The sequence below is a fragment of the Cyrtonyx montezumae genome, unplaced genomic scaffold, assembly GCF_038088225.1.
Source record: "Cyrtonyx montezumae isolate F1298 unplaced genomic scaffold, pur_monq_1.0 scaffold_3, whole genome shotgun sequence".
NCBI classification, from domain to species: Eukaryota; Metazoa; Chordata; class Aves; order Galliformes; family Odontophoridae; genus Cyrtonyx; species Cyrtonyx montezumae.
This window is the reverse complement of record NW_027072034.1, coordinates 109,311,182-109,337,918: the sequence shown is the minus strand read 5'-3', so window position 1 is coordinate 109,337,918 and position 26,737 is coordinate 109,311,182. Positions and strand designations below refer to the sequence as shown.

Below are 26,737 nucleotides of genomic sequence, written 5' to 3'. Positions count from 1 at the left end.
TACAGAGCATTTTACCCCTAGCTTGCTGGTGCTAAGGTAGGCCATGAAACTCAGGGAAAATGAAAGGTTGTTCAGAAGAGGGGTTGTTTTCCCTATCACAGGTCTGCCTGACTCTGTAATCCCTTTTTGCCCCAGTTCATGGTAAGTGTTGGAAGCAGATGAAAACTAGAGATTGCATCACTAGGGATGGAGGAAGGCGGTATCAGTTGGATGGAGCCTCTCCTTCCCTTAATGTTTTGTGAGCCCAGAGAGAGGCTCTCGTAGGTCCTTTCCAAAGGGCACACTGAGGTTAAATATTTGTCAAGCTTTTCTTCTGTTGGAGGACTCTTTGTGGATGAGGGCCTTCCTCATCTGCCCAGAAGTTTGGGTTCTTCAGTCTTTGAGGAAGCAAGCTGCCCACTTCAGAAACTCCAGTTTCAGCATGTCAAGAGAGAAACCACATTCCTTTGGCCTGGAATGGCTTGCAATGGGTCCCCTAAGCTGCTGCTATAACCAGCTTGGTAAGAAAGAATTTTTTTTATGCTGCAGTGATTTTTCTCCCATCAAAATTTGCTTTCAGTACAGTTTTTGATAGCCTTGAATTTGTCTTCATCCCTTGAGAGTGTGACAAGTTTCTAAGAGGCACCTTACTGCCTTTTTTCCGCTATTTGAAACCTCTTTTTTTTTTTGGTGATATGCCAATCTTTGTTTCAAAAAACATATCTGATGTTTTCTACTGGCTTAAAGCAGTAGGGCATGTGCTTTATCTCACACACATGTATACACGTATGAACCAGCCCATTCTCTCCACCTGAATATGAGGGATAATTCCCTGCACAGCTGATGAGTTGTTCTAGAGAAGTAAGTGCAATAAATTCCTTTTGGTGATGTGATCTGTGCCTTCTGTGTACAAGTCCTTGTTGACTTTGTTCTTGAAATGCTCTGAATGAGTTACTCTGCTTTAGTAGCTTTGGACTCCTCGGCTGGGTCAAGCAGGTTTCAGACTAGACCTAACATGCTTTTGAAGCTATAGCTATGGGTAGGTGGCATGTTTCCACTGCAGAAGACAGCAGTGCATTATAGATGTGCCAGGAGAACTGTTGTCATGGGATAATTTTGTCTTGATTGTTATCTTGTTCTTAGTATGCTTCATAAGATTATCCACATATACAGACACATTTGAGAGCTCAAAACTAGCACTGTTTGATGTATTAGGATATGAGGGGGCCTTCCATTCATCTTATCTACCTCTGCTTGTTTTCTTCTACTGCTTATTCCGTTCCTGGCTTACAATTCTGTGCCACTTCCCATTGGTTTTAGGGGTTTTAAACAGTCTTGATAATTGACAGTCTAAATTTTACTGTTCATAAAACTCCAGAGAGTATTGATTATGACTTGAGTTAAGCAAGTGGCATATAAAATCTCACAGTCTTGCAGCCGTAGGGGAGTGTTATGATGAATGTATTTCTTGGGAGCAGCAAAAGGTTTTCAGCATTCTGCCAGCTTTGTTCTGGGCATCAAATGTTACTAGTGACTTGCAAACACTAATAGAATTTCATTTGGGACATTTGCCCAAAACTTTGACAGCTGATCCTTTATTTGGTGAAGTGGGCGGGAGCTGTTCAGTGCAGCATCTCTCTTCATTAATTGCTTTTTTACTTGAGTCAGAATCAGGAAATGCAAAGGCGTCAATAAAATGGAAATAGAAACTAAATGACACTATGTGGGTAAAATTCACACCGATTTTATTGAAAATCTTTGTTTGACCATGTTGCAAAGACATTGATAGTTGTTGGGTTTTTTTTCCTTTTTGTTTTTACTTTTATCTAACCTCCTTTCAGTTTTTGATCATTGGCTATGTACTTGATCCATAGTGGACTAAAGACCAGATTGCTCAATTTCACTTCTTGGACACTAATAGGAAATGTTTGTCTTTGAAAACAGTGAAATATAGTATCTTCTCAATAATGCTTTCCTTCTGATAATAAAGTAAAATCAGAACTACCTTCTGTGTTTCAGTGGGCACAGGGTCTCTAAGGAGAGTATGTTTTCCCATGCAGATGACTGCTTCTTGCTGAATGATTGTGAGAAATATTCTTTTTCTGTTTCTGCAGTTCCAGAAACCCAATGATTTCTCACCCCCTTTCCGCTTTGGGACAGTTCCCAATGGCAGCACAGAAAGGAACATTCGCAACAACTACCCCGAAATGCACAGCTACATGGTGAAGTTCAATCAGAGGGGAGTGGATGATGCTCTATTCTCATTGAAGACTGGGTGAGGATTTCTTCTTCCAAACTTACTAGCTGACTTCTTTGAATGATTGTCTGGGAAATTTTTGTGGTGTTTGTTATCATCCCATGATTAAAAGTATAGCTAGACCACACACAACACAGAATAGTTCTGAGAATCTCTTAGCCTTATCTTATTATTATTATTAACTTCTGTATAAGTGCAATACTTACAAGACTATTTGAAAAAAACAAAAAACAAAAAAATAACAACCAGGACCAACTGTACCTTTGTGTGTGTTAGCACTACATGTATTATTCCCAAACACCTTGCTTCAGCAAGCTATTTCATGCTTATGGGTCCTTATGTATACACAAGAAAAGCTCACAGACCTCTATGGGCAAAGTTTTCTTTTAGAACATTTGCATTGTCATCTGGAAATTCCTTTATTTTCTCTCCTTCTGTGTATAAAAGATTATGATAATCAGGAAGCTGAAGGAATCCTTGTCAAACTAATCCCACTCCAGTGTATCACTAGCTAATATAGTGTAATGGAAGGTGTGCTTGAAGCAAATAGTTTGCAAGTAGTCCTTCTCTCTGGAATAATTTAGTATCAAGAGCTGACAAAGATGCTGTTTGAATAATAAGTATATTAAATAGGAGTGTTTCACTGGATAATTTAGGAAATGTGGAAAAGATTCATAAGCAGAAAGTATCTTTGAACATCTGACTTTATTTTAAAGCAGTGAATTTGTCGAGGAGCTAACTTAAAGCCCCAGTTGGTCTTTGTAAGCCTTTGTCCCTTATAATTAAAGGCCTCCTCCCAGAAATACCCACTGTGGTTGTCAGAACCCAGCCCTAGTGAAAAGGAACACCTTCTCACTTACAACAATGTCACACTTGTGAGAAAGTTCATTCCAAAGCACGAACACAGATGTTCAGCCAATTTAATTACTAGATTGTCTGACTATTCCTAAACCTGTTTGCCAGGTTCAGAGGCACACAGACCATTATAAATTATTGTACCATTGTTGGATGCCATCCTGGGGAGGTACATTTGCCAGTAGTCATCATCCAGGAAATAAATATGCTCTCTCCTGGAAATATATAGATGAAACAGAGCTCATCACTTGTGGTAGATGTCATCCTGGCTTTATATCAACCCTTGGACAGACTTGCCCATGGATACGCACTTGAACTGAGATAATCACTACACTGGCAATATGTTCAGGAGGCGCATTGAAAAGGTATTGTGGGTGTGAGAATTCGTAAGGTAGAAGGTCTTCAGTCTTTTATTGGAAAGAGCTTAATTTCAGATGTAGTGGGAGGATTTACTCATTGGTTGTCTCTGGTTGTATAGAAGATGCAGCCCCCTGAGACTACCCCTAAGCCCAAAATCAATTTGTTGAGGTAAGAAGGTTCTCATCAGTCTGTTGTGCTGTCTGCCCATCCCAGCCTATGATGGGCATTTCTCTGTGTTGAAACAGACCCTTTCTCATAGTTTTCAGCTAAACAGTCTTTACTAAAGAGCTACTTAGCACAGTAAGCCATAAAGCTGTTATTATCATGGCCACTTGACATTGATAAAGTTCTGGTAGCACTTTTTGCAGTAACTAAGGAGTTACAGTAGCCTGGCTACATTTAATTTGAAATATGTATATATATATTACTCTGCTAAGTCATGCCAGCACTTTGAATTGCAGAAAATCTTTTCTTTACTGCAAGCCCTACTGTGCTATCTAATATTGATATATTTTATGAAGTATTTTAGGTTCTTTTCAAATGAAAGGCAGTGCAGAAACATAAGCTATTCTTAGGACTGTAGATCTACTGGACTTTTTTTCATTCATCTTTATCTTGCACTACGTTTGTCTTTCAAATTCCCTTTCAGTACAAAAATGACAGTTATCAAAGAGTCAGAAATAGACAGACCTCATTCATAATCTAATTTCACCTGTAAACAGATTCTAGGCTCAGATTTTGGTAAACTCTGAAGACAGTGAAGATGCAACCTATTGTACTCTATCTGGAAGAGGTTAATTTCTGCCTTAATTATCAGAGAACACCTATGCACTCATACAGATTGTATCTTCTCTGTGCTATACACTTCTTGTTTCTTGTACCTGTGCAGGAAGTTGGATGCTTTCATTTATGATGCAGCAGTGCTGAATTACATGGCTGGCAGAGATGAAGGCTGCAAGCTGGTGACAATCGGGAGTGGGAAAGTGTTTGCCTCCACTGGCTATGGCATTGCCATCCAGAAGGACTCAGGCTGGAAGCGCCAGGTTGATCTTGCTATTCTACAGCTTTTTGGAGATGGTAAGTGACAAGAAAAAGAGGAGGTGGAGTTTTACTAAGAAATAATACGTTTTGTATGTATGAAATAATGTTCCACCTCCCTAGCTCTGGTTTTTCAGATCCACATTGAGAACAGGAGACTACTAAAAGAGTTTGTTAGAGACTTTGTGCCAGAAATGTGCAGAATGTCACCTGTTCTATATTGTTGATGCAGGATATCATCACAAGCAATTTCAAAAGCATCAGTGGTTTCTTAGAATCAGCTCAGATGTATGTATGAACAATATCTTGTGAGAAGAATGACATGTGAAATCAAGTTTTTTTGTGAACTTTTCACTGCCTTTGGAGTTTTGCCATAACCAAACCCACAAACAGTTCTGGACTTCCCATTGTTGCCCCATGCTTCATAATTGTAGACAGGATCAAGCCATGCAGAATAAATAAAGGCTGATTATATATGGATGAAAAAGTTAATTCAGATTTCCCAAAATCTCAAAAAACAACCAATCAAACAAACAAACAAGGAAGTATTTGAGACTCAGAAGTACACTTTGGACTGTGTTTTTAATCAGAACGTCATAGTTACCTCATTCATCTTGTTAACAGAGAAAGAGGTGTTATCAAAAATATACTCATGGGGTAAGAAATTCTTTTTAGAAAAAATAGAAAACATTTTCCTGGATTTCTCTTTCTATGCTATGTATTACACCTTTCTGAGTCCTTTTTTTTTTTTTTTTTTAATAAAGCTCACAGGTTATTTTATGTAGAAACATTTTTTTCTGAAATCTGAAAAGAACAAAGCTCTGATGTACTTTATCAGAATATTGGCCACCTGACAGATAGGGTGTTCTGTCTCCTGAAGAGCCTAGTAAGTGTTGTTTCAGAAAAAGACAGAAGATCTCTGTAATGCTGTTGAGGGTGTGCTATGATGCCATATAAACACATGGATTTTTATTTTCCCTCTCACCAGACTGAATATTGAAAATGTGAAATATTAACCTCCTTAGCAGCATGAAAAGAATTGCCAACCTGTAAAATTAGTTTATTTCTGGATGTCTCAGTAGGTGCATGTATATGTGTGTATTTTTCTCTCTCTTCTCCTGAAAATACCATAATGAGAGGAAGTGGGGTATGAAATTAGACTACAGAACATTTGTTTCTAGCTAATACAAATTAGTAATATTTTTTATTGGTCAAAGGGCTTGGAAGTGTCACAGTTTGACAAAACTGAAGGGAAGAAAAGCAGGTAAAAATGAACAAATATTTTAGGGAACATTGCACCTCATTTTAATGAGCTGTAGATATGATGGAAACAAATTAAAAAATCAGATGATGTGATGTAAAAGGACTCAGCGTTTTGAATTTTAAGCTGGCAGTGTTTTCATTTAAAAGTGACTCATTTATGTTTAACAGCATCAGTCACTAATTTTCCCCTTGTAGACCTATTATAAAAGTAGAAGTTTGTGAGGTGAGGTCTTCAGTTATGTGGTAGACGACTTGTTCAGGATTTCACAGTAGACAGTTGTGTTGTGCAGTACAGATTTTTGTGCCTAATATCCATCTGTGAGAAAAAATCCTACTGCCTTCCCTGTGACTAATTGCATCTACCCCTATTAGAAGAGCAGTCTGATATTTCATGGATGTAACAAATCTGTAATCAGAGCATGGCCACCAGAAATGACCTTAAATCAGCTTCTTGTTTTCAGACTACCTCAACATGAGATCCACAGGCAGATATTAGGAAGAAATCCTTTATTGTGAGGGTGGTGAAACACTGGAACAGGTTGCCCAATGAGGTTTGGATGCCCCTCCCTGGAGCCATTCAAGTCCAGGCCAGATGGGCCTTTGAGCAACCTCATTTAGTGGGGGGGGGGGATGTCCCTGCCTATAGCAAGGGGGTTGGAACTAGGTGGTCTTAAAGGTCCCTTCCAACCCAAACCAATCTATGCTTATATGATTGCAGGGCTGGTTAACCTATTTCCTTCTCTGTGTCTTTAAAGGGGAGATGGAGGAGTTGGAAGCACTGTGGCTCACTGGCATCTGTCACAATGAGAAGAATGAGGTTATGAGCAGCCAGCTGGATATAGATAACATGGCAGGTGTCTTCTACATGCTGGGAGCAGCTATGGCCCTCAGTCTCATCACCTTCATCTGTGAACATCTCTTCTACTGGCAGTTCCGCCACTGCTTCATGGGTGTCTGCTCTGGCAAGCCTGGTGTAGTCTTCTCCATCAGCAGGGTAAGTGTTGTTAGCTAGCAGAGAAAAAAAGGGTCAGTCAGGATTTATGCAGATGGTTATAGGTACTGTTGATGGGGAAATCCACCCAGACTCTCAAATGTGCAGATGTTACAGAGAGATAGTTGGCAGTGTAAAGGCTGCTGCCTTTCCTGTGTTACTGTAGCAAGAGCATTTACTGTTTTTCTGTCATCTCTCATCTCTGCCTCATTATGGTCATGGAAGTAGAAATTTCATACGGAACTGAAAATGAATTAATATTAGTCTGTATTAGTTTGTTCCTTCTAAATGAGTTGTAAGCAGACCAGATTTGGGGACAATAAGTCAAGTAATGGTTGTTTACATGGCTAGAAATTCAGGAGTTTCTCATTGTCTTCCATGTTACATCTGTTCACCTGGACTTGTGTTTACTAGAATTGTTCTGACCTGGACATTCAGAAGTCCCTAACCACAAGTCCTGCACTAAGCCATGCAGAAATCTTTCTAGATACAGTGACCTCATGAACTTAGCAATTGCTTTATGCAAATCTGCCTTAGGGGATAATATTTACATTTAAAGTGGATTCTAGTAATTTCTGAGTCATATTCCTGCTGTTAGTGTAGATAGCAGTGTCCCATTTGGAGCTTCTCTTTCTTCTTTCTGTCACTGGTCTGCTCTTTTGATCTTTTCTGAAGTGAGGTCAAATCTCAGCATTTTTGACCTCTGTGTCTCTTGTAACAGAATTAACTTTGATTGTACAAGAACTATGTAACTGCAGCATAACATACTGTTGAGGAAAAATGACAAAGCCTTTGAATGCAGGGATGCAATCTCTTCTTTGTCATTAGTTTTTAACCTGCTTTAGTCTGGAGATGAGATGGGGGACTGTATTTGGTGATTATTAACTGACTACAGATCTTTTCAGTCTGGAGTTATCTGTTAGGCTCAGGTTGGTGGAAGGTCTGAAAAGAGTTAATAAACTGCTAGCTGCTGAAAAACTATGTTAACATGGTGTGTTGTTGTCCATTTCACAATTGGCATTAATCAGCATGCTCCATTTGGTAGGCTCAGAAATAAATGAGCCCCTTTCCTTCTGCTTCTTTGGGTAGCCCTTGCAAACAGTCTTATCATGGATGAAATGAGCTAGTGGAGATTGTGGAGGAATCAGGCACTTCTGCTGTCTGATTTGAGGCTGAATAGAGGACTTTCAGGGATGTCAATTTGGAGCTTGCTAAATGTAATAGTATGCAATTAAAAATTCTATTGTACCATACTCAACCAGGTGCAAAAAAACTAAATATCTGTTCAGCAGTCCTGCACTCTGTTTCCTTTTCTAATCTGTACTGGTGATTAATGTAGCTAAGTTTTTGACAAATGAAGCTGTTCCCTTTTTACAGTAGCTCCTGTCATATTGATTCACTGATGTCCAGATGATTTTCAAGGGGCAAGACAGTCCTTCCTCTCATCCACACAGAATCCTTTGTCTCGATGTTTTCATTCCCGAGGATATTATTTTCCCCATTTGCAATTGTATGTTACACCTACTAAATTTGAGTAACTCATATGGATACTAGCTGTTATTCCTGCGTCCCTCAGATATGATATGAAAAACATGAGGATAAATAGAGGGGAAAGTAAAAATGTGAGGGGCAAGAAAGAGTGACAGAAGAGTTAGGGTTGGTAGAACAGGTCTGGCTTAATCTCATTTGCTTGTGTATCACAGTGGAAGTCTGACAGTGCTTTCTGACCTATAGGAATATGCTACTGGTGCATAGGGTGCTTTCTAGACTACATTCATTTTTGTGTATTCTTTGCAGGACCACTCAGTGTCATGCTTTCTCTTATTTCAGGGTATCTACAGCTGCATTCATGGTGTGGCCATTGAGGAACGCCAGTCAGCAATGAACTCCCCCACAGCGACTATGAACAACACCCATTCCAACATCCTCCGCCTGCTTCGGACAGCCAAGAACATGGCCAACCTGTCAGGGGTCAATGGCTCACCTCAAAGTGCCCTGGACTTCATCCGCCGCGAATCATCAGTTTATGATATTTCTGAGCACCGCCGCAGCTTCACCCACTCAGACTGCAAGTCCTACAACAACCCCCCATGTGAGGAGAATCTATTTAGTGACTATATTAGTGAGGTGGAGAGGACCTTTGGCAACCTCCAGTTGAAGGACAGCAATGTATATCAGGACCACTACCACCACCACCACCGTCCCCACAGCATTGGAAGCACCAGCTCCATCGATGGGCTCTATGACTGTGACAACCCACCCTTCAACGCCCAGTCGCGGTCCATCGGGAAGAAGCCCTTGGACCTGGGGTTGCCTCCTGCCAAGCACAGCCAGCTGGGTGACCTCTATGGCAAGTTCTCCTTCAAGAGTGACCGCTACGGGGGCAGCGGGGCCCACGATGACCTGATCCGCTCGGATGTCTCCGACATATCCACTCACACAGTCACCTATGGTAACATTGAAGGCAATGCAGCTAAGCGACGGAAGCAGCAGTACAAGGACAGCCTGAAGAAACGTCCAGCCTCTGCCAAGTCCCGTCGGGAGTTTGATGAGATAGAGTTGGCCTACCGCCGGCGCCCACCCCGCTCACCTGACCACAAACGCTACTTCAGGGACAAGGAAGGGCTTCGGGACTTCTACCTGGACCAGTTTCGGGCCAAGGAAAACTCACCACATTGGGAACATGTGGACCTGACGGATATCTACAAAGAGCGTGGAGATGAGTTTAAGCGTGACACAGGAGGAGGAGGAAGTGGATCCTGCACAAACAGAGCCCACCATAAGCACGGTTCGGGTGAGTTTGGCGGAAGCAATGAGCACAAGCATGGTGTTGTGAGTGGGGTCCCAGCGCCCTGGGAGAAGAATCTGACCAACCTAGATTGGGAGGACCGGTCTGGGGCTAATTTCTGCCGCAGCTGCCCTTCTAAGGTACACAACTACACGCCATCAGTGGTGGGGCAGAATTCCACTCGCCAGGCCTGTATCCGGTGCGAGGCCTGCAAGAAAGCAGGCAACCTGTATGACATCAGTGAGGACAACTCTCTCCAAGAGCTGGACCAGCCACCTGCCCCTGTGCCCGTGGCCACCAGTGCCACCTCCTCCTCCAAATATCCTCAGAGCCCTTCCAATTCTGCCTCCAAGGTGCAGAAGAAGAACCGCAACAAGCTTCGCCGGCAACACTCCTATGACACCTTTGTGGACCTGCAGAAGGATGACTCAGCCCTGGCCCCTCGCAGCGTCAGCCTCAAGGACAAGGGTCGCTTTTTGGAAGGGAGCCCCTATGCCCACATGTTTGAGATGCCAGCCAGTGAGACCACCTTTGCCAACAACAAGTCCTCAGTGCCCGCCACCAGCTACCACCACCACAACAACCCCGGCAGCAGCGGGGGATACATGCTCAGCAAGTCGCTCTACCCTGACAGGGTCACCCAAAACCCTTTCATCCCCACTTTTGGGGATGACCAATGCTTGCTCCACGGCAGCAAATCTTATTTCTTCAGGCAGCCTGTGGTGGCAGGAGGGCCCAAAGCCAGGCCAGACTTCCGAGCCATCGTCACCACCAACAAGCCGGTGGTCTCAGCCCTTCATGGGGCTGTGCCAGCCCGTTTCCAGAAGGACATCTGTATAGGGAACCAGTCCAACCCCTGTGTGCCTAACAACAAAAACCCCAGGGCTTTCAATGGCTCCAGCAACGGGCATGTTTATGAGAAACTCTCCAGTATTGAGTCTGATGTTTGAGTGAGAGGGAAGGAGCACGGGGAGGGACTGGGGGTGGATGTGGAGCATGGGAGGGTGGGGTGGGATCAATCCCATCGGCTACTCTCCCTGGTCATCCTTAGTTTGTGGGATACTGGAGTTCTGAGTAGTACAGCATCGGTGACAAGTGCCACCTCTTTGGTTTCCCCTCTTCCTCCTCCTCTTTCCCACCCCTCCCCTTTTATCTCTTTTTCCATGTTCTCTCTCCTCCCATTCTCCTCCATTCCTGGCCATTGCACTTTACAGTGACGTTGGAGTTGGATATCCTCACTCGTGATTTCACGAGGGGGAGAAGAAGGCAGGGAAGGGGTGGGGTGAGGGGGAGCAATAGTGATTCTAACATTTCACTCTTGCTGACTCCCAGCAGAGAAAGACATGTGCATGCACACATGTGGCAGGAGGAGACAGCAGAAGCAGTGTAATGGACATGCAGGAAAATATGCTTGTTCAGGCAACTCTTCCTAAAACTGCCTAGAAGAGAGTGATGTTTGAAGACGTGGAGAAAGTGAAGGAGGGATAACATGACTAACTTGATGATGCACTTATATGTTAGGTATACTGAGGTTCTTGTTACATTATTTTGTGGAGACTATGGGGGTTTAGGGCTGAAATATATATCTATATATTTGCGTATACGCTGAGAAATTTATGCTAACTTTTTGCTGGGAGATGTGGGGGGAGGGAGAGAAGGTTTGTTTGCAGGTCTGGTGAGTGGTTTCACTGCAGCTATTACAGCCATTGAATCTGTGACAGACCAGTTGGGCGAGTTGGAAAGGAAATGGGTTCTGAGTCTGGAAGAGCAACCCTTGAATCAGGGGGGCTTCTGGAAGTTCTGACAGGATGCTGTGTTGCACTGAAATGAAAGGAATTTGGGGAAAGGGAAGCAGGGTTGGTTTTGTAGCTATGAATTGCTCACTAACCGTGGTTTACTTCAAGGGTGGGAGCAGTATTTAGTATGGGTTAGCCTATACGCGAGTATATACAATGAATTTATACTTGAAATGTCTGTGGAGCAAGCAAAATAAACTCACAATCTTATAAGATGTCTGGATAACACACAGTGGAACAGAGCTAAGGAGTAGGGAAAGGTAGGGAGTTTTGTCACTGTCTCTCCAGAGGACACCAAGCCTGTTTTGGCATGTTCTTTAGCAAGGAGAGCAGGACGAGAAACATTTTCATCCTTCTGTCCTCCTCACCCTTGACCAGCGGGATGGAATAAAAGGTATGGGGTGTCCTCTGCCAATGCTGTTATGGTGCTGGAGAGAGAAAAAAAAAGAACACATGAAAATGTACATGTGGTGGCAGTGGTATCGGTGGACTGTTTTAATGGACATGTGGAAAATGGAAGGGGGTTTTTGCACCCATGGGAAATACTTATGTATAATTACTATTGAATGTACAAGGGAAGTACACAGCTTGTCTTCCTGGCAATGGGTGTGCTTGAATAAATGCCAGAGAGCACAGGAACTTGTGCTGGGGGCTGAAGACAAGACGTGCAAGGCTGAGATGTGTGTGTACGTGTACGTGTGCCTCAGTGTGTGAGAGAGATACTAGCACAAGTGCAAAGCTGGAATAGCCTAGGGTTTCCCATCCCTGCAGTTGTAGTGACAGCTTTCCTGGTGCACATAGTATCAATAGGAGTGTTTTTTTTTCTTTTCATTGTATCATTTAAGATGCAAGTTAAACTAACAGAAAGGGAGCAATGGTGGGAGTGAGAAGTTGAACTCCCTCTGCATACATCTACTTTTTCCTGAGGTGGGGCATAGCCAACCTCTCTCATCCTGAGAGGTGTGGCAGAAGCCCTCCTGTTTCTCCTGAGTCTGTCCCAGTGTCACAGTTACCATGGCTCACCAAGGAGATGGTTCAGAGAACCCTGTGCTAAGGGCATAGGGACATTCCTGGGGACTGATTGAATGGAGATGGCAGTCCCTTTATGAGCCTCTTGGAGCTGAAAGCCACCTTGCTCGCGTTCTTCACTGCACCCTGGTTGATTTTATGTTATCTTTCTCTTTTTAAGCCCAGAGAAGGCCTTTTATTTATTTACCTATTTATTTTATTTATTTTTTAGAGCTGGGGTGGGGGAGGGTGGGATTTGCCTGTGAAGTCAAAGAGCGTGAGGAGAGGCAAGGTTTGTGAAGAGAAAATTTTCTTAGATTTCACTGAGGAAATTGAGGAGGGAAGAGGGGGAGAGTCTTTGTAATGCCACCCCTTAGTCTTTGCAGTAAGGGAACTTCTTATTCTTTCCCTCTTCTCTCATTACAAGGACAAAAAGAACAAAACAAAAACAAAAAAACAAAAACAAAAAAAAAGGGAGGGAAAAAAAAATAATAAAAGAAACCAAACATACTAACAGAGCGATTTGCAATCCAGAATATATGGCAGCTTGTCAGATGCTTCTGACAGCGGTCACCAAGAAGGCGTTCCTTTCATTTGTAAATATTTCTTTTTTATTGCGTTTTTGTATAAATTGGTGTTTCTCTTCTCGTGAATATTCAGGTCGTGGGGTGGGAGGGAGGGGAGTTTGTTTCTGTTCTGTTTGTTTTCTACGACTTTTCAGGCTGCGTTTTTGGAAGCGGTTTACGCGGGTCGAGGCCGTATGAATGAGGAAGAGAGAGAGAGAGAGTGAGAGAGAAAGAGTGAGAGGGAAAAAAAACAAAAAAACATGTGTGCTACGTACCCCTAGGCCCCCCCGTATCGCCCTGTCACCTTATCTTCATGAATGGAAGACGCCGGAACGTCACTTCAAGCCTTGCCAGCAGGGTTTCATGTTTTGATGGCAACACCCCAATTCCTTTTTGCATATAAACTCTCTGTACCAGCATCTCTCTGTGGAGTTTGGGCCTCAAGGCACTACGTTGTCTTGGTAGTGGTGGGGTGAACCATCAAGTTGGCCGCTCAGGTTGGACCATCAGTTGACATTAAGAGACTTCTCCAATGCTACATTGGTTTAGAAATCTTGGACCTGGGAAAGCTCATGAGAATTTCTGGTTATTTCCTAAGGGCTTGGGGGGGAGCTTGATGGCTGGCAAGGGCAGCTTATAACGTTGGTGGTTCTTTCAGTACTTTACATCCCTCCCCACCTGGAACAAGGAAACCTGGAGGGTGGCTCTGCAGGGAAATTAAGCCGAAAACAAACCAAAAAGAAGTTAATGGAACTTTTTTCAAATCTCTTCTTAACGGTTTTTGTGTTCCAGAGTGAAAGTTGGTTCGTATTTTTCTCCAAACTGGTCTGTCCCTTGTTCCACTGATTGGCAAATGATAGTTTGCCAAAATCATTGTCTAGTGTTGATACTGTGTAGCACTGTTAACACTGGGAGTGCTCTGCAAATATTAACTGTGCCACAAACCACTCAAATGAATGCTCTAGGGCAACCAGAAAAGGAGAACTGGAAATTCTGGACTGAATCGCTGGTCTAACTACAGGAGTCTGGTGTTTTGCCTTCTCCCACAATAAATTAGGCCACATGTCCATCAGGTTAAATCCTTTCTCTATAAGTGATCTTTTCTGGTTGCTTTGTTTAATTTAGTTCTGACAGGTCAACACATTTTGGAACAGAGGTGAAGGGGAGGGGCTGGGAGGGGGGGAGGGTGTAATTCATAATCCAGAAAATAAACCAATGATGTTATTAAACTCTGATTATATATTTAGAATTTTAGATTTGGTGTATTTTCATTCTAAGTATTCAAGTGAATCAATCAGGTAATATTAGCAGCAGGTGTTGTCTATACTAGAATACCACCCATGTGCTGTTTATTACCTGTCTTGAAAAGAATGGGATTTCATACCAGAGCCTGATAAAGTTCCACATCTCCTTCCTTGCCATTTCCCTCTCTCTCCTGTAGAAACACCAGAATTTTCTGGGATAGTGGCTAGGAACATTTCCCCTTTCTGAAAGTTTCTGCACACACAAATTATGATCAGAAATCATTGCATCCTCTACAGGTGTGTGACCTCTACTGTGTATTTGCAGCCAACCTCCTGGGAAAGATTAGGCACTTTCAGCAATGTTTTTGACATTTGCCTCCTCAGTCTAGTTCTAGGCATGGCTCTCTGAGGGATATTTCATGAACCATGTTCTTCTGAAGTGGTACTGGAATGTAGGTACTCAGCTGAAGGAGGATGTGTATGAAGGAGATGGAGGAAATATTCAAAAAAATATCAGGAATGTGCCCTGCACAGTGGAATGCATCTGGCAGGTAGAACTTGCAGCCATGGTTCTCCTCGTAGTAAACCTTCTTGGAGAATTCACACCAGCTTTTTCCTGTAGCGCAACAAAACACTGCTGGTGTTGCAGTCCTGTCTCCCATCATGCCATCCAGGGAGGGCACAATCAGAACTTGCCTTGTCACCTCATAAATTGGGAAGAAAAGCTGCAGTCAAGACTTGTTTTCAGTGGAGATAATGAAGCACACCGGCCTCACCTCTTTGGTAAAAAAAACCATTCTGTTCTCTCTGAAATCCAGCATATGTCATCAGAACTCTCCAGGTGGGAACCCCAGTAGGTTCAAAATGCTCAGCAATATGCAAGCATGAACTTTGCCCATAGGAAATTGCTATTTCAATTTCCAGTGCATGGGGGAGGAAAGTTCCTTTGTGTGGTCCTGAAAGATTTGGTAGAAGAATTAAGAATTGCCAAGGTGGCCCTCTTTGCTTCTGACTTCTTCAGTAATGCATACTGATGCTGAGCTACCCACTCCAAGAAGACACTAGCATCCATCTTGAATAAAGCCCCTTTGTACCTTCAGATCAGGGTCGTTTCTCATAGCAACACTGTCAGCAAAAGGGAGAGGGGGAGACATAGAATATAGATGATGATGGTGACAGGTTAGAGTGATCAGAGATACCTCAGGGATCTTTATAGGCAAGCCTTTGCTTCAGAGCTTTCTATCAAATGTGGCATATCCTCCCACCTCCATTGCTTATCAACAGATGGAAGCAAACCTGGGAACACAGCCAATGATCAGACTTAGGCCTTTCACACATCCTCCACTCCAGTCAAGCAACTTTTGATGAGCCCTTCCTGTGGAGAAGGGTGGGAGATTGCACTTCCCCACATATTTTTGGTTGCCAAAATGAAAAGAAGAAGGGAAGAAGATAAAGATGAGTGTTGATGAAGGGACTTTGTGCTGACTCTTTGTGCTGCTTTTCTAAGGATTTTCACTTCTCCCTTCCTGCTCAGTTCAAGCTGGCAGAGGGTAGGGTCCAATTCTGCTGCCTCCCTGTGGCATATGTCTGACAGAAGCCTCTGGGAGCCATGTGTGAGAAAGGAGCTGGATTGCTGGCATCTTATGGGGACAGACTCCAAGCCACAATCCCCATCTGCACCCACTCTTTCCCATAAGTGCTTCCCTGCTGCTGAACATACCTGGCGTGTCCACCTGGAACACACCTACCATGCTGCTGGATGCTGCAGGGCACATTGAGATAGTAACTAGTGGGACTTGATTGTTGTCCCCACAAGGGCTTATTTTCAATTTGCAGCCAAATAGATTTCCAAGCCATAGACCCTCGCTGCATTCACCCACCTATATTCCTGTATCTCCCTCCTTCCTCCCCTCTCAAAGGCAAACTGGGGCGCTGACTGTCTCACTGGCAATATGAATGCTATTGCTTCATCCTCATCACGGGCTCTCTGGACCTCCCTGGTGCTGACTGCAGACAGACCTGGGTGTCTGCCATTAGAACGGTTAACAACTACAAAAACAAAAAACACTTTGTGATTGGCGTTGAGTTCTTTATCTCTTCTGCATTCCCAAATTCCTCTCCTAGCCATACCATTTGAGTGAATTCTGGCACCCTTCTGTCACTGCTGACAACAAAAAGGACACACCTTGAATCTGCCTGTATATGAAAAAGGCAGCAAAACTGTGTATCAGAGTGCAGGACTCAGGTCTGCCAATGCCAAGGGTACAGTTTCCTGGTGCTGAGGTAAAGAAAGGCCTCTGCAATGTGTTAGTAGCTACACGTCTTTTACACTGCTGGCCTTCTGCCATTCAAGGCTAACAGCAAGCACTGGTATGCACTCCAACGGGTCAGACAGATTTCGTACTGTGGAGCAGGGTTTCCTCTGGGCATGTGCACACATACAAAATATAATGGGGAAGTGAAACACATGTGAACAAGTCTGGCACAGCAGGAAGCTGTGAGGCTTGTGCGTTTGTACGCACACTCTTACACACACACACACACACACACACACACAGTACATTGCAGTACGCTTAATTGCTCTATCCTACAATGCATTTTTTGCCAAGTAGAAACAACGCAATCTTTCCTAAGATTCTTGCTGGTAGTTATTTAATTTATGTATTCACTTTGTGACTTTTACATCATCTGCTTTCTTGACTGCAGCATTATTGTGTAAATATATATGTATATATGTACAGAAACTAACTCAAGCAATTATATTCAGGTTGGGAAAAGGGTGGTTTTTATATCTGTACAGTATTTCCTTATTAAATAATGGCATGGGGGGGGGCTGGGAAAGTTAACTTCTAAGTTGTGGTTTTATTGGTCTGTGGTGTTTGAAGTTGTTTCAGTGGTTGCTTTTGCTGGTTCGGAAAGTTTATCTGGATGTTATATGTGTGTGCCAAGAAAGGGTCCCCAGACAGGGGAGGTTTGGGATTGGTGAGGGGTGGTGGGTAGCAGAGGGTGTTAATAATTTCCTGTAATAAAAGCAGTGTTGATTGCTAGGGATTGTTTGTGTGAGGCACAGGGCTGTTTCCTTCTCTATGTGCTTTGCTTTTTGATTACTTTCTCTTTCCTGGTCCCTGTTGTCCTCTCTCTTAGATGTCAGCAGACTATGTCTGTTACTTACAGGGATCACTCTCTGGGCATTCATTTCCTCCTGACCAACTCTTCCATCTCCCTCTTTATGGCCTTCTCTGTACCAGTGGGAGAGAAGATGAGATTGTACCATCTTGGACCCTCTTTGCCATCCTTACCCACTTTACTTCCTCTGCTTTAGATATTCTCTGTCCTTCCCCTGAGCAGAACTTCACTTTCAGATGTTCTGATCACTTCAGTTTACTGCCTCATCTCCCTGGCCTCTTATCTACTTATTTCTCATCTTGCACATCCTGATTCTTCAATTTCATTTCCAACACCTCTTCCCTCAGAGTGACTTATGGTGGCTGTTTGCACACTCTGCTCTTCTTATTGCTGTCTTGTTTCTTTGTTGTCTTCATTGCATTGTGCAGTGCAATGCAGAAGAGTGAAGGGCAAGACCCTACTTCTGGAAAATTCTAGCCCTGATAGATCATTAGATCTAGATATTTGGTAGCTATTTTTCACTTCTGTCTCTTTCACTGAGGTGGAGTTCTACTCTTACCCACTCAAGGAGCAATCAGTCTGCCAAACTAGTCAGTGCAAGGAAGAAGCAAAATTGTCTTCTCTGAGCAAGCTATGAGAGAGAACAGTCCTTCCTTCCTTGGTAGCTGACTGGTGAGTTTAGAGCAGGGGCGGATTCAGTTTTTATTCAGTTCACTCTGACTCATGTCAGGCTCAGTGGAATCTTTTCCTTTTACTCTATGTCAGTCAAGCAAGGCTGCTGGAAAGGAGTATGCTATCTCTTAGAAGAACAAGGATCCCTTCCATTATTGACTAGAGGCCACTGGATTCTGAACACCTACATGATATTCTGTTGTTACAAACCTGGCAGAGCATACCTAGTAGTATTTTGTCCCTTAGAGCCTGATAAGTCAACATAGGCTTGTACTTGACACTAGATAACCGGGATTAGTGCCATACCAGAAAGGGAACAGAGTAGCAGTGTGACATATGCAGTCAGAGACAGTGTGAAACTGATAGTGGCTCCAGGCAGATTCCAAGACACCTCCTTCTTTCCCCTGTGGACAACTTGCATTGGTCCTTATTGAACTTCCATTGACCCACCATCCTCTGGAGGCTGAGATTACCATCCATGGCACTGGTTGCTCATCCCTGAAGACATATGAGTCTGCTGGTCACAATCTGAGAAGGGGTCAGCAAATATCTCTGTGTATGCGTTTGTATTGCCATGTCTCTGAGGGTTTGAGCTGTACTGTATGACAACATACAGGCAATGGAAAGGGTATATTCAGAGGTTATCAAGAACAGCAATCTCCTCCTGGATGCTTATACCAACTCTTGATCACTCTAAATCTCTGATTTCTGGGTGGGAAAAACATCTACAGCTAAATGGAAATGGTGCTTTGCTCAGAGAATTGAGCAGGGTAGATGCATCTCTCATGTACCCTTGCTGTGACCTTGATATGGCTTCCCCAGTGTGGCCTCCAGTGGCCTCTATACTTGTGAATACACGACTGTAAATACTCATCAGTTTGGGAGGAGGTGTGTATTTGAGACTTTCATTTGTGTGACTCATAGCAGAACTCTAAATACAAGTGAAGCCAGAAAACAATGGCCCATCTGGTGCTACCCCAAGGATGTGTTTCTATATGGCAGCCGTCTCCTTAGGTGTACATTTCATAAATTAGCTTCTGGTCAAAACACTGAGTTACCTTTGTCAGTGTCACGAGGCTCCTTTTTGCTTATTCAGTGTGTCACAAACATGACATACCTGCAGCATCTGCAGGGCATCCAGAAAAAAATGCATCTGTCACATGAAACTTCTATCTAGATCCATGGGCAGTGGCTGGCAAGTTCTATGTCACCTGGAGAAAGATTATACTTGCCTCCGAACAGACAAACATTAACTAAGGGGATGAGATGACAGCTTTTTGCTTTCTTCTGCTGCTTTCTTTACAGGCCTTGGAACCAGATCCATCAACACAGGCAGCTAAACTCCTGTGAAAACTGAGGAGCTTTTGGGAAGCTGCTGGGGAGTTTAAATGCCTAGTATGCTCTTTGTGGATTTCTTGCTTGCATGGGCCTCTTCCTGCAACGCATTTTGCCAGGACTCATCTCCCAAGAACTCACCTTGCTTGAATATAGCTTTGAGGGGTTTCCTCTGCTTGGGATCACCATGTATATGTTGCATGCCTGTTGCTACTTGTCTGTATTTCTTGCATGTGTTTACTTGTTTGGGGAGCAGGGTTGGATTCATAGTGGTATGTGTATTTATGCAGCTTGTTCACATTTGTATGTGTGGTGCCACAGCCTGTATGTGTGCTTAGATGTGTGTATGTATATTTTAGCAGAATGAAAAGTGTTTGAAGCCGTATGCTGCTAAAGCCAGGTGACGGGTACCCATATGTACCTTGGCAGCCCTGTTGTTGCTCTTGCTTATCTGGTGAGCCTTGGCATGGCTGCTTTGTTGGGACTCTGGAGGACCAGTCTGAATCTGTGGCAAGACTGGGACACAGACTCCTCCTGGAGATGGTTTGAATACAGCATCAGAAACTTATTCCATGCTTTCACTCACTTCTGTGCTGAATCCACTGTGCCACATTTTCAAACCATTGTGCCACACTCATTACCTACTTAGGCCTTAACTGGTAGCTGGAGCAGGAAGACAAACCTGCACTGACTGGTAAAGTCAAAAGACATCTAGCCAATCCTGCCCTGTGACTAAAATAAAAGGCTATCTTGGCTTTCTTTTTGCTGCTTTCCAGGGCAATGCAAACACTGTAATTCTACTTGCAAGCAAGGACTAGCCTTTTCTTTCTTGCTTTTGGATCAGATATAGGCAGAATCTGAGTTGTGCTAGATTGGTATCCAACACTCATTATCTGGAAGAGCTTCACAGTTGCTTCTTGTAGCTGCGTAGGGATCTTGCAAATCCCAAGTTCTGGGGCAATTCATTTTCTTCAGAGGGGACAGTAAGTAGGAAGGAAGGGAAAGAGCGAACCTTCTGCAGCCATGCTCCATCCCATTAATTTCCCAGAGAGATCTCTATGCTGGTAGCACCAGAGAGAAAAACTTGTTGGGAGGGCCCTACAGTGCCAACTAGAACAGCACCTTAACTGGACAAACTGATGACAAGACACTGCTGTCTTCTGTCAGCAGCCAGAAAAGACAATCGGGACCTGATGAAGAGCTGTCGTGATTAATCAGATGAGGAAGGAACAACACCTGGGACTAGTGCTTCATCTAAAGCCTGCTTCACCAGACCATTAGTGTTGGTGTCATTGGGCCTCTTGATACTTTCCTTTTATTTATATATAAAAAATGTAACATAATGATCTGTGGCTGCCAGTGACTCCTTCAAATAGTTTGCATCCATTCACCTCCTTTGCTTTATTCCATGTTCAGCTGCTCTTTCCTTTCCATTACATTGTATCCTGTGCTCTGCCAGCCTTGTGTTCTATGGAAGAGAAGATATATGTGTGTGTATATGTACGTGTGTATTTATGTATTGTAACTATTACCAACATGCTATACACCTAAAAGCTCCTAGCAAGCTGGAGCCTTCAAGAGGTGCTGTAGGAAACAACTTCCCCACTAGACAGCAGTTAGTGTGGATGTTATCAAAGAAAGCTGCTAGCTTTGGAGGCCTCTTTGCCTGTCTGGATGCTTTTCTTATCTTTGGAGCAGGCTCTCTCTCACATGCGGTCAGAAATGCAGCAAACTGCTCTTTTTAGCTTTGCATTTTTCAAAAGATTTCTAATGCGGAGATAATATGTTCCTTGGTTATCTGTTGATCTCTTTCGTTTGTTTTTTGTTTGTTTGTTTGTTTTATGCAGTCCTTTTAGTGGGAGCAGGGAGGTGTTTTCAGCAATACAACTTTCCGAGACCTCAGTTCTGTGCAGTTGTTGTTTGTATGGTTCAGCTGTGTTTGGGATCTTTCCTTTGTACATGTTTTCCTGAATGGCAGGGCTATCCTGAAGCATCTCTTTGCCAGTGACCAAGGCTCCATTTGTATTTGGAGTCATGGGCTGGTCTGTAGAGAAGGCAGCAGCCTTTCAGGAAGTAGCTTTTCATCGGCTTCCCTGTGGAGTCGTAGAAGGCAAACTAATAAACCGATGCACAGGTGGGTTTTGGTTCAGAGTTGTGGGTTTTCTTGGTACTCCTCCTCTTTTCCTTCCTTTTTTATTTTCTCTATTTTTTCCCTTAAAAATAAGTGTTACTTCAGTGAGCTTTGGCTGCTGTGAGGTGGGGAGGAGGCAAGGTGGGAGTCAGACCCCTGGGTCCCTCCCTCCTGAGGCCATTTGGAATTGCCATGGTGAGAGGAAGAGAGGCCCTTTCGGGGAGTTTCTGTGGTGACAATCAGAGCAAGAGCCTGTTGGCTGCTAAGGGGCCTGGCCTAAAGGCCATGCATGCCCAAAGTGATCAGCCTGTGGCTTGCACTTGTCTTGGGGCAGGCCAGAGAGTGGGCTGAGGGGAAACCTCTCACCCACGACGCATGGGAGGGAGGTGGGAGAAAGAAAACAAACAGGCCAATGGATTTGGATTGGCCTGAGACATCCCCTCATCAGCTCCCTGTTTTGCCTCCTCCTCACTCGGGCCTACCCGTGCAGAAGTGAGGCCACAGAGATGGGCAGATGGCTGTGCCTGGACTGGAGCTGTCCTGCATTGCCTCCAGTGGATAGGGCTGTCTCTTGGCTCGGACAATGCCTTTTGGGGCCCAGCAGAGTTTCAAAAGCCATGAGGTATGGGTTAAGGGTGTTGCATAGATATCTGGCCAGATATCAATGCCTTGCCACTAAGAGAAAGCCCAACGCCTTCACTCTTTGGCACTTGGAAGTGGCTGTGAGCAGCAGTGGAGGACTGCTGTGTCTACTGGGGTTGGAGCAGGTAGCATCTTTAAAGTTGACAGAAGTCAACTCTGGCTGTATTTGATTTCTAACTAATGTACATTTACTTTTGAGAGCACATTTGATGAGCTCAGTCTATCAACCAAAAGGAAAAGGAATACTCACCTCTAGCGTAAGTCTTCTACTGCCCAACACTGCTACCTCCTCTTGAGCTGTTGGTATCTTGTGATGAACCTGACCACCCATCAGGCTGTTGCACACAGCAGATTTTTCCCTATTCACTTCTGAGACCATCTTTGCCTAAATTTTGCCTCCTCCTCATCCCCTTTGCACACGCACATGCGCGCGCGCACACGCCCACTTCCAGCCACTCCACTGGCGAAAATCAGAGCTACAGAGACAAGAGTGCCAAATGACTTTTTGTTTTTCAAGTAAATGATAAAAAATAAGATTTTGTTCTTTTTCTTTCTTTCTTTCTTTCTTCTTTTTTTTTAATATATACAAATGTAAAAGGGAACCGACAGCAAATTGGTGGTGGCGAGAGGAAATGGGATGTTTTGTAACCCTAGCTGCAGTAAAAAAAAAAAAATTAAAAATATTTCAAAACACAAAAAGGAAAAAAAAAAAAACCACTTGAACTATTTTGGAAATATTGTGAATAATTTTTGATATAAAAACTAATTTTTATGTAGCATGAAAACCACCAAAATAAAATTATCAAGAACAAAAGCTGTGCAGAGGGTGTTTTTGTTTAGTTTTTGAGGGAAATAGGGAGAAGCTGTGTATGAGAGAGGGATGCAACTGCTGTGGCTTTTATGGCAAGATTAACAATATGTGATGTTTTTCTTCAGTCTTGGCTACAGGAGTTTTGTGATCATGTTAAAATGAAAAAAAAAAGGAAGAAAAATCACAACTCACATTTTATATGAAAAGAATTTTTTATCTGATTGCTGTGGAGAGAGTCCTGAAAATAGGAACTGAATGAATCTCAAAGGCTTAAAAAAAAAAAACAGAAGGCAAATTAAAATAACTGAGAATTGCTTTCGAGTGTCAACAATGTTCATGAATATTCTTCTGCTTGATTTGTCCTTTTTTGAGAAGCTGAGGTTGTGGTATTGAGGAGGCAAGTGTGAAGTAGGTGAGGCATTAAGGAGGGGTTAATTAAGTTCAGGGTTTTGTTCTCTGAGACGCAGGAGTTAAGCTAGGAATTCTTCACATTTCCTGAGAAAGGTACTGTTCTTCTACATGATATATTGGCACTGTCATTCATTCCTTAAAAAAATATAATAATAATACCAGTGTCTTATAGGAAGCAGTCTGCCTCTCCCAATTCCAAACAAAACTGTTAGTTCTCTCAGCACTCCAGTCCTTTTTAGAAATGATGGAGACTGTCTGCTGCCCTAAAGGAAGTGATTTGCTAGCGGTCTTTTTCTCCTGAGAAGCTCTAATGTTAGGTACTGGAGCATTAGATGGGTAGCAGCAATCCCACACTGCCAAGGAGTTGCCAAAGGACAGGAGATACTGCTTTCTGGACTCTACTACGGGAGCTGGTGGGCTTCTCTGTCCATCTTTTCATCTTCCCTCCCTCATGCTCTCATCTTTCACTCAATCATTAAAACACTTTCTCATTAGCTACCAGGGGGCCTTACCTGTGTCCCTTCTGTCTTCTGTGGGATGAGGGAGGGGAGGCAGATAGCACACCATCTAGCTTAAACTATGGGTTCTACACTGATTAAAATGAATGAAAGATGATAAAGACTGAAGATCAGACTAAACTATTCCTCTGACAGTATTGAGAAAGAGAACCATGGGTCAAAACCCTGTCTTCTGCTCAAGCCAAGATGCTTGGGTTGAGTGGACAGGGAGGATTTGGAGGCAGGGGTGATGGTGCATACCAGCTCTGCTGGTGAATTCTTAAATTCTTGAGCTGCAGGGATCATCTGCTCCCCTTGAAAGAAGATCCATGGATACATTGCCTCTTGGTGGAAGGAGTGCTGTTAGCATAATAAAAAGACATTCATATCTTGAAGCAACTTCTAATCTAGGTCTGGTTTGTGTTAGCCTTTCCCTGCCTATTGCTAGTCCCTATCCAGGCACTTTCTGCTTTTGCTCTTTTACTGCTACAGGAAGAAACTAACTTTCCAATGCTTTGTGAAGCTTTTGCCATTGTATATAAAACTACAAATCTAGATAGTTCTTCGAGTGAGTATCTAGCTATTTACCCTTTGTTCTCTCTCACAGTCCCATCCGTCTGGCATCAAATCTTGCCAGCAACTTGCCTTGCTGTGAGGAACAGAATTTTCCTCTGCGGCCTCCTGGTCATGCATATGAAGGATCTGTTTGTTGCTTCCTTATGGAAGGAAGCTAACACTGTTCCTTGTCCTATAAACCAGGAGAACTGAGATGTCATTACACACAGCTTAAGGGGTATTGTTCAGCTCGATTTCCTCCACTGACTGGAATATTCCAGGTGCCCTTCTTTCGATGAAAATAGTATTTTACATCGTTACCCAGTGTGGACTAGCTATGTGCATGTGTTATCAGCTGGTGTTGTTCCCTCAAATACAGCAAGAGGAATCACAGGGAGCCTGGACAATCACCCTCTGACTGCTGCTCCACCAGCAGCCTCCTATTTGTATGCTTACTATTTCCTTAGCAGAGTCAGATGTCAAGGCAGAAGCAGTAGGGAAAAGTAGGAAGAGGATGATGTGAGAGTATGTATGCTATACTAGAGTGTGGTATGCTCTTCACCAAGAGAATGTGGCATGGGGTGTGAGTGACTCCCACACCGTCTTGTCTCCTCCATCTGAGAAGTGGTCCATCACACTCTCTTCTCTGGGCGTCAGGATGCCCCATGGAGGATGTAAGGCAGGGGACAAAGCAAGAGACTGAGCACCTGAGGAGCCTCAGCTTCAGTATGGTAAGTGCATCCTGAACATAGGAACCTGGAAATATGTATCTGGGTGGAAAAAAATTTGAAAGCATTGCCCTGGAAGTGAAGGAATAGAGCTAAAGAAAAAAAATCTTGGCAAATGTTCTGAAAACTCAGATTTCCAAGCCTTGGAGTCTGGAATCAGGTCCCTGACCACGTGTTACACTTGCTGGAAGTTCAGCCAGGGGCTGTTCTTGCCCTCCAGCCTCTGTGTTTACTCACTTCCCTTTCCCTGGAGTAGTTTGGCAGGCTGATCTCTTCCCTTAGACCCAAAGGGCTGGCTGTGCCTGTATGATCCGTGATGGAGACCATACTTTCATCCTGGTCTCACTCTGCGAGCAGCTTGCATTTTGCCCACCCGTCTCTGCACCTCACTGCTCACATCTCCCAGGTCTTTCAAGGTAGACCTTCATTTAACAAGGCAAGAGGGAAGGCAGATATCTTGGTATACACGTGTATGTCAAGGGCAGGAGTCTGGAATTTTTCTAATGCTCCAGCACCAAATACTCTCCTTGAAGCACTTCTTTGTCTTTCTTAATGTGAGTGCTGCACAATTTGTTTGCCCTTGCAGATTATTTGCATAGTCTACTGGGAAGCCAAGATTTTGCCTTGAGAAGAGCTTTACTATGTGTCTTTTCAGTGTCTGAACAAGGGGCCTAGAAATGTAATTAAAGAAAAGGATGTAAGTCCCACGCCTGTGGGATATTTGGTGGTGTATTTTGCTTACTGGAACAAACAAATTCAGGGCTCGTCTTTGGCCTTCCCCACGTAGAACTTTTCCACGTGGTAAATGCACATAGACGCTGGTGGTGCTTTTTTGTGTGTGCCGATACTCCTTTTTTTAGCTGTGGCAGATGCATTTTGCTGTGTTAAGACACAAGTGGAAGCATACCATGTGAGACCAAAGAGAACTAGTTGTAATGAACCAGCCACTCCTGCTAGCTTTGCAGCTTCATATTTCTTAGGCACTAGCTGTTCAGATATTCTCCATCCTTTGCATCAGGGCTCTCTGCGTGCTGCAGTGGCAGGCTGGTTTGCTGTCCCTGCTGACCTTCCCCTTATTTATATGCAAAGAGTAAGGGCTTCATGGCTGCTTTCCTATCTGAGGCATTAGATTAAAATTGGAGAAGCATGACGTTTTGGACCTGTCTCTGTGGTTCTGTGATTAGTTATCCTCACCAAGGTGAGAGACTGAGGCCTGCCAGCTGCAAGATTAAGCCCTGGGTAAGTGATCGTCCTTTGGCTGTGAGTTGTTCTTATGCTATTAGCAGAAGGGACATGCACTAGAATGCTAACATGCCTGCTACTCATTCAAGATTTGCATGTAAATTTAAGCCTAAGTGGAAGAGAGGAGGCAAGGCATAACTTCTTGCTTATATCCATTGCCCCCCCAAAAAAAACTTCCTGAAAAAGAGGAAAAGTTAGCTTCTTCTGCTCTTTAGACTATTGTCTCTCTATATAGTGTTGTTTTGCAGTTAGAATAAGGCAGATATTTGGCTAGTGCCTACACAGAGGCACTGACTGTACTTCCATGGCGTTTCACTGAGGGAATAGTCTGTTTTCTGCCACAAAGGGCAGGGCCACTTTCTCTGCCACGTTCATTTTGAGGGTTGGTCTGCAAGTCCAGAAGCCCCAACATTTTGTGCTTGGGTGGCCTGCATGACATCCT

General features: G+C 43.6%; 1 protein-coding gene across 1 annotated transcript in view; it reads left to right on the top strand.

The window, feature by feature from the left end:
* GRIN2B (glutamate ionotropic receptor NMDA type subunit 2B) overlaps window positions 1–10,486 on the top strand; it is a 166,468-nt gene extending 155,982 nt beyond the window's left edge. The window contains exons 9-12 of the mRNA XM_065742808.1: window positions 2,094–2,254; window positions 4,341–4,528; window positions 6,508–6,746; window positions 8,574–10,486. Of these exons, the coding sequence (XP_065598880.1) occupies window positions 2,094–2,254; window positions 4,341–4,528; window positions 6,508–6,746; window positions 8,574–10,481 (2,496 nt within the window). The 3' untranslated portion in view covers window positions 10,482–10,486. The remainder of the gene's footprint in view (window positions 1–2,093; window positions 2,255–4,340; window positions 4,529–6,507; window positions 6,747–8,573) is intronic.
* Window positions 10,487–26,737: the final 16,251 nt, after the last annotated feature.